Source organism: Verticillium dahliae, genomic scaffold, assembly GCF_000150675.1.
Source record: "Verticillium dahliae VdLs.17 supercont1.2 genomic scaffold, whole genome shotgun sequence".
Taxonomy (NCBI): domain Eukaryota; kingdom Fungi; phylum Ascomycota; class Sordariomycetes; order Glomerellales; family Plectosphaerellaceae; genus Verticillium; species Verticillium dahliae.
The window spans coordinates 1675880-1683705 of NW_009276916.1; the positions used below are offsets into that span (position 1 = coordinate 1675880).

The 7826-nt window shown below is 56.3% G+C and overlaps 2 protein-coding genes across 2 annotated transcripts; both read right to left on the reverse strand.

The window, feature by feature from the left end:
• Window positions 1-1335: 1335 nt before the first annotated feature.
• On the reverse strand, window positions 1336-3437 carry VDAG_01372 (INO80 chromatin remodeling complex Ies1; the record flags this gene model as incomplete). The annotated part of the gene is made up of 2 exons (XM_009650258.1): window positions 1336-2864; window positions 2924-3437. The coding sequence occupies 2 exons, from the start codon at window positions 3435-3437 to the stop codon at window positions 1336-1338; spliced, it is 2043 nt and encodes a 680-aa protein (XP_009648553.1).
• Window positions 3438-5032: 1595 nt separating this feature from the next.
• Window positions 5033-7184, reverse strand: VDAG_01373 (ATP-dependent RNA helicase ded1; the record flags this gene model as incomplete). Its single annotated transcript, XM_009650259.1, has 3 exons — window positions 5033-6457; window positions 6519-6939; window positions 6997-7184. The coding sequence occupies 3 exons, from the start codon at window positions 7182-7184 to the stop codon at window positions 5033-5035; spliced, it is 2034 nt and encodes a 677-aa protein (XP_009648554.1).
• Between the last annotated feature and the right edge of the window lie 642 nt (window positions 7185-7826).

Here is a 7826-nt window from a genome sequence, read left to right on the forward strand (position 1 = left end):
TGCCTTGTCTCTTTTCATTACATCCGTAAACTCCATGGTCTTTACGCGGCATTCAGTGTCGTCACTACTGCAGCCTGGGGGAAATGACCTTCCCGACTGGTCGTTCCTCTAGTTCGTTCTTGATTATGTAGTCCGTCAGAGGACCAGACGGGACCGGACGGTTATTCAAAGGATCGATGCAACAGAAAAAGCCAGAGATCGCAAGCCAGGAGGCGAACCCGCCCCAGTCATACCTCGATAAGGCAGGGAACAGGTCATGAATCATTCGCCCACCCATCGACTGCAAAGGTCGAGTGCCCTGTGACCCCTGCCGATTCGGCCCCGAATCACTCCCCGTGCCTCGGCCCTAGTCCGCACGGGAGATCAGCCACACACATTTAAGCCACGTTTGTGCTGCATCCTACCTATTGAACTTGAAGTCTGGTTCCAGTTGGTTCCAGTCAAAACCCTCCGTTCAATCCTTCCGTGTGATCAAGCTATGTCGTCCTCATACCTTCGGAAGTCGGGCAGAGCGGAGGCTTTTGGACTCGTTTGATGCGTCTCGCTCAACGTCGAGCTTTTGCTGTGTAATTGTCGCCTTGTCACTGACTCGATGCTACACCAGAGTATCAGAAACGCTGTCACCCGATCTGCGACGCTGAAGCTTATATTGATTACCATCGTGCGGGGGGAGACTTGATGCTGTACATTTCTTACAATAGAACAGGGATGTTCCGCTTGGAGGCGTGAGAATTCAACGTCAAAAGCATAGTTTGCGCCCAAACACGAAGACGTTGAATGTTCGGCGCAACAGCACATAGAATGGGGTTTGAAACTGAACAAATTAAATTTGTCCAGTCTGGCCATGTTTTCACCATGGCCTTGCCAGACCGTCTGTGCCAGCTAGCTGAAGCACCTTATCCTTGTCCTCAAAGGTCAAGAGGCCTGGTCGACTCGCCCGCCAGGAATTGACGCGCCACGCCTATGCGTCCATGGCCAAGCAGGGGATGCTACCGCTTCCTACAATTGCCTGTGGGTGTCACTCATTCTCCCAATGTCAGCACTACACGTTCAGCATGGTTTCGAAGAATTCACCTGGGAAAGGGGGGGGGGGTGGTTCGCGGCAACAGTAGGCAAGTTCGACAGACCAGAAAGTCTACTTATAGCAACTCACTGTTGCGCCGCCATGATGGAAGAAATCTCATGTGCAGAGTAACGCCTCAAGGTAAAGCTGCTTCTACGTGCTATTTTGAATGAAGCAACTCAATGTCCCGTAACCCCCAAGCCACCTTGTTCGTGCATTCATATAATACAGGTAGTGCGGTACACAAAGCTTCATATGCCTCGACCCTTGACCTAGTCCGAGTCAGACGAATCGTCCTCATCACCGGGCGCCATGCCCAGCAGAGACCTTTCCATGTCGTCGAGCTCCTCCTCCTCTCCGCCGCTATTAGCCCCGACAACTGTCCTGTCTGCGTCTTCAATATCATCCACCTCGTCGCCGTCGTCAGCCATCGTCACGTCACCGTTAGTGTGTCCGTTGACGCGCTCGTCGCCATGGCCCTCGTCCCCTGCCAGCAGCGTCTCGTCGCCGACTTCACCAATGTCGCCGTTTTCCTCTGGCTCGGCTGCTCCGTTCACAAGGCTGCGCTTCTTGACGGGTGCGATCACGCCTCGACCAGTTCCCTTGTACTGCGCCCACCGCGCCAGACGACGATTGGCCCGCCGGTATGCTGCGGATATCGCTGCCGACTCTTCCCCAAAGTCGTCATCTTCAGACTTGAGCGGGGTGAGTCCCGCCATGCCGCGATGACGGAACTGGCCAGCATCTCGCAGCGGGCCACCGGCAGACAACTCGCGTCGTACTTCGTCTTCGACATCGCTGTCTTCAAGTGGATCTTCCATCTGCTTGATCCGTCGCATGGCTCGCAAAAGATGGCCTTCCGCTTTGCGAAGCTTACGAGCCCTGCGGTGCTCTTTACGCAACCCCTGGTCCAGGATATGCTCCACACGCTGACTGCGGTTGCGTTCTACCGCTAGCTGGTGAGCTGTTGGTGGTCTTGGCTTTCTAGCGATGATGCCCTCCGCCCCAGGCCCGCCGGGCGATGAGGCCTCGAAGGCCTGGTACTTGAGCGACGCGCCGCCCCGGCGACCTGAGCTTTTAGCCCCTAAATGACCAAGCAGTTTCGGCGGCGGAGTCGACCGGATGCTATCCATGTCCGATTCGTTGCGCGAAGGTCGGATCCTGGGCAATATTGCTGGGCCGTCTTCCACGGGCACGCGATTGCCACCCCGTCCCCCACGCTTGCTCTGGTTGTCAAGAAACTGCTGATCGGCTTCGAGAATCTTAGCACGCGTTTTCTGCCTCTCGTGACCAAACTCCATTTCCTTGGGCGTGTCAATGTTCTCACGAGCCTCCTCCTCAGGCGTCATCTCCTCGAGGCGTGGCACGCCCTGATTTGCAACGTCTACGCCGTAGTCCACGCCGCGACCAAAAGGGTTCTCGTCGCAGCCTTCCTCAGTAAAGTCAGACTCTAGGTAGAACCACATGATCCACAAAAAGGCCTTGGCCCGAGACTTGCTCGTGTAATTTGTCTTCATGACAAGATCGTGGAACTCTTGCCCAGGAGGAAAATGCAACTCTGCTACCTTAAGAGCAGCGTTGCATATTACGAACAAGAGGTTGACCGGGTTGGTACGCGGACAGTCGCGGGCTTTGATCTTATTGAGACTCCCAGGCTCCTGTCGGTCCTCGGCCCCGCCCTTCAGGATGGACTTCAAACGAGGCGCATCCTGGAGCTGTTTGTATGCGTGGGGGTCTTGGTGTGCCTGCAGCGAAGGAATGGCATGGTAGGTACGAAGTTGGGCTCGCATCTCGGGGAAGACTGTGATTCATTGTGTCAATTGATTGCATGGTAGTGTGGGGTGAACTTGGGTGCCTTACAGTTTAGTGTTGTGTTCATCCGCCCAATGTTCACGAGCAGGCACACCATTGCCATGCCCTTTGCGGCATCTCGATCGCTCAGCAGCTTGTCGCGTAAGACTTTGCTCGTCTTGCTGCTCCTTGACATGGTGTCTATGTAGAGGTCGGCAAAGTTCTGTTTGTCGCGTCCAGGTTCGTACGAGTTGGTAAAGGCAGGTGTCATGTCATCAAAGACAGCCTTGAGGAAATCGTGTTGAATGTCTTTTCGCCACAGCGGCTCACCGTCCTCTTTCTTGAGATGTCTAATCTTGCCAATTGTGCCTCCATCTTTGTCCTTGCCCTGCGACTTGCCCTTGCCGCGTCCAGTCTTCTCTGCCGGCTCGGGCGTCATGTCGATCATTCGTGTGTCTTCATCTTCCGTCATGGCCTGCGACAAGAATGATTTGCCCTCATCTCGATGTATGGGTGAACTGGGTGCTTCTATGTCGGAGGCAGGGCCAGCAACCGCTGAGCTAGTAGGTGATCGGGACGCCATTTTCTAAGGCGACAGGCTCTATGGCTGCCCTTACAGCGAGCTCGTGACTCGGATTGATGGATGCTCGCGCTGGCGAAATGTTTTGGATTGATGGGAGTTCGCGACTGTCGATACGTGAAAGATTCCAGTGAGGTGATGATCGAGTCGCGCAGGGAGATGGATCAACGGGACATCGAATTGATGGCGTTCACCATTAACCTCTATCTTTGGAGTCCGTGTTGAAGTATATGTTGGGAGACGGAATCAGAAGGATGGTAGATGGCACAAGCGGGCGACTGACGGAGGGATATGGAACTTGGATGAGGGTAGCCGCAAAGTATTTTTGTAGGTCGTGACTGACTACTACGGAACCTTGCGGCCCTGAATTGCGCCCATCGCAAGGGCCACGCCTCGTCGGATCACCTCACCGGCTCACCGAGGACACGAGCCTTTGAGCTTTGTTCCAATAGACGCGTGTCACCAAGGACCCACTTACCGGACGTGCAGCTACTGAAAATCGAGTCTGGAAGGAGAGAGCCGGATTGAGAGTACCGTGACTAAGCATTGCGTGGCATTGTAGCTTACCTAAGGTACCTCAGCTTTGGATCCCTCTTCTCAGAAGACGAGGATTGTTCACAAGAGCCAAAGGTAACATCACGATTGGGGCCATCATAGAGTATTCAGCAAGTGTTTTTATTGGGGTCTTCTCAGTTCATACGAGCTGTCCATCTCCGGATTCCATGGTCCGGTCAAGGTCGCGCCCCCGGATTCCGCCCCGAGGTTACGCAGTGACCGAAGACCTGCAGCCTCTCGACTCCTCGCTATCGCACGCGAGAGTCGGAAGGCAAATGCTCATTCCAAATGAGCCGCTGGTTTCTGAAGAACAAGAACTTTTGGTATCCCTTCCGCGAAAGCCCCATCCTCGAATGGGAAGGCCATCGTCAGTGCTCTCGAAAAACGCTCTGCCAACTATTCCATAGTTGCCAGCCCGTTCCTGGTGCCGTTGCCGCCCTCTGAAGGCAACACCGTGCCTCATGAGATATTATAGACCAGAGAACCGAAAACTGAGAACCGAGAAAATCCACTTTTGTCTATGATGCACGGCAAGATGCATGAGCCCTCTATCCTCCGTCGAAAGGCGAGAAATGCCTGTCGGGAAAACTGGGTAGAGAGAGCAGACACATGCATGATCTCCGTGGCCGTCAAATCACCTTCCATGGTGATGAAAAATGAAGGCCGTAGACCAGGACGCGCTAGCCCTGCGCGTCTCGCGTATGCTGTGTGCTCTGCCTCTCCTGAAGGTTTCCCCCTGCGGTCTATAGGGTATCATCGGTTGGGGGACCAGCGAAAACAAACGCTCTATCGATGGATGTCGTTCATGTCCTGACGCCCTGTTTAGCTTCTCATTGCAGTGAGAGGCTACCGTCTCGCGGATTTGGGTCATGCTGCCGTGCTGAAATGCAAAGTCGAGTCGAAATGCATCAAAAAGGAAATGAAAAGGAAAAGAAAAATAGAGACAACGTTGCGGCAGAAAGCAGGCAACCTAGAAGCGTACAGCGGAATTGGGAGGCAAAACAATACCTCAACCGCCGAAAGACCAGATGGTTGGGTTGTATTTACCACCAAGACTGGCCGCCAGCGCCGCTGCCAGGGTTGCCATAGTTGCCGCCGCCGCCGCCACCGCCGTAGCCGCCGCCGTAGCCACCACCGCCACCGCCGTAGCTGGGATTAGGAGGAGGACCTCCGAAGCCGCCGCCGCCGCCGCCACTGTAGCCGCTGCTGGGGGGACCACCGAAGCCGCCGCCGCCGCCGCTGCTGAAGCCGCCACCGCCGAATTTACGGAAATCGCGGTTGGCACCCTGTCCACGGCCACGACCACCGCCGGATCTACCACGGCCGCCGCCGCCGTAGGAAGACTCACGAGCGATAGTCTCGAGGAATTGGGGAACCTCCTGGTTAGCTTCCTTGAGCAGCTCGAGTAGCTCGCGGACGACACCACGGTTGCCGCGGTTGAAGAAGGCTGTGGAGTGGCCAGTGTTGCCGGCACGACCAGTACGACCGATGCGGTGGACGTAGTCGTCAATGTCGGTGGGTAGATCGTAGTTGACAACGTGGGTGACGTTGGGAATATCGAGACCACGAGCGGCAACGGCGGTGGCAACCAGAATGGGGCAGCGGCCGTTACGGAAGAACTCGAGGGCGCGCTCACGCTCGCGCTGAGTACGATCTCCGTGGATGGAAGTGGCAGGGAAGCTCTGGTTGATGAGGAAGTCCGAGAGCGAATCGGCCATGCGCTTGGTTTCGACGAAAATCAGCGTGAGACCTGCGCCGTGGGTGTGGAGAATGTCGAGAAGAACAGAGCGCTTGTCGACGTCCTCGACGTACTCGACCTTCTGGGTGATGTTCTCCGAAGTGGAGCCAACACGACCGACAGAGAGGAAGACGTAGTCCTTGAGGAAGTCACGGGCCAGCATCTGGATATCGCGGGGGAAGGTGGCGGAGAACATGAGAGTCTGGCGGTTCTGAACACCGGGCATGTCCTCTCCCTCAACGATACGGCGAATCTGAGGCTCGAAACCCATGTCAAGCATGCGATCAGCCTCATCGAGCACAAGATACTTAATGTTCTGCAGGGAGATGCGACCGCGCTCAATCAGATCGACGAGACGACCAGGAGTGGCAACCAGGAGATCGCAACCGCGCTCAATCTGGCGGAGCTGAGAACCAATGTCGGCACCACCGTAGACAACGCAAGGGCGAACCCACGAACGGTAGGCGAACTTGCGAGACTCGTCGTAGATCTGCGAGACAAGCTCACGAGTGGGGGCGAGGATCAGCGAGGTGGGGTAGGCCTTGCGCTGACGACCAAAGCTGCCACCGGCGGCGTTGGCGGGAACGGGCGAGGGACCGTTGATGAAGGCCTGAGAAAGGATGGGGAAGAGGAAACCACCAGTCTTGCCGGAACCAGTCTGGGCACAAGCCATCAAGTCACGGCCACCCATGACAATGGGGATAGAGTACTTCTGAACGGGGGTGGGGACCTTGTAGTGGGCAAGCCCAATGTTGCTGATGAGGTGGTCATCAAGAGGAGGGTTCGTGAACGTGAGGACAGGCTCGGGAAACGTCGTGACCGGAAGCCTCGACGGGAATGTCGTCGTACTTCTCAAAGTTGATACCGGTGTGCTGCTTGGAAGGATCGTCTGGGGTTCCGAAGAGCTCGCGCTCGACACGGGGGTTGGCGGGTCCAGCAATGTGCTTGCCGTCGCGCCACTGACCATCGCCAGAGCCGCGGGTGTGTGCGGGAGCACCGCCGGCACCGCCAGCATTGCCGCCGTAGCCACCGCCGTAGCCACGATCACCACCGTTCCAGCCGCCGCGACCACCGCCGCGACCGCCACCGTAGTGAGGAGGAGGACCGCCAGCCGCAGCGGGAGCAGGGGGGCCGCCAGGGCCACCGGGACCGCCCATGGCAGGCCAGTCACCGCCGCCGCGACCACCGCCGTAGTTGCCGTTGCCGTTGTTACTAGGTACCGGTCAGCACTGAACTTCGGTAATGAGATGGAGAGAACATAATACTGACCCAGCCCAGGCACTGTTGTTGAGGCCGCCGTTGACGTTGGGAGGGCCGCCGGCGCCGGGGGCGGCGGCGGCGGCAGGAGGAGCCTGGCCCATCTTGCCTCGCATATGAGGGGGGATGTAAGAGGAGCGACCAGAGGCCTCCTGAGTGGAGCCGATATTGAGGCCGTTGATGTTGAGCTGATCAGCCATGATGAAGAACGTTCGTAGGTTGATGAGGTGTCGTCAAGTTGATGGGTTTGGAAATCGTGCTCGAAAATAGAATCGAGGGTATTCGTAACGTCTCTCGTGACAAACGATCGGTTCCTGGGAAGGAAATGATTGTGATGAGAGGCAAAGTTCGGCCGTGTAATGACAGTCGAACCAAAAGGCGAACGATGGATGACGAGAGGGAAGAAGAAGACGGCGGATGTCTTCTGATGTCTCTCGAAGTTTGTTTGTGTCGTCTAAGCAGGTGCTCTCGCTCAGGCACTGATTAGGCTAGGACGTCAGTATCTTGTGTTTCCCGGAGAAAAAAGGAAAACAAAAGACAAAGATGACGATGCGGAGGAGATTGTTGCGCGTGTGGAGGATGGAAGGAAACGAGTCCCTTTTTGGTGGTTGAAGGAGAGGAGAGGATTGTGGGAGAGAGGTGATTGTGGGAGGAAGGTAGAAAAGAGAAGAATCATTCACTGTAGGGAGGCAACAGGAAAAAAAAATCGGTTTGAGGACTGTCGGAAGGTGCCTAACCAAACCCCTGCGACCCGCAAAATTTTAGGGGCGCTGCAACGCCGTGGCTTACCTGGCTGTTGGCTGCTGGCTGGGAGTGGGTGGCAGGTGTGCTTCTCGTCGCCC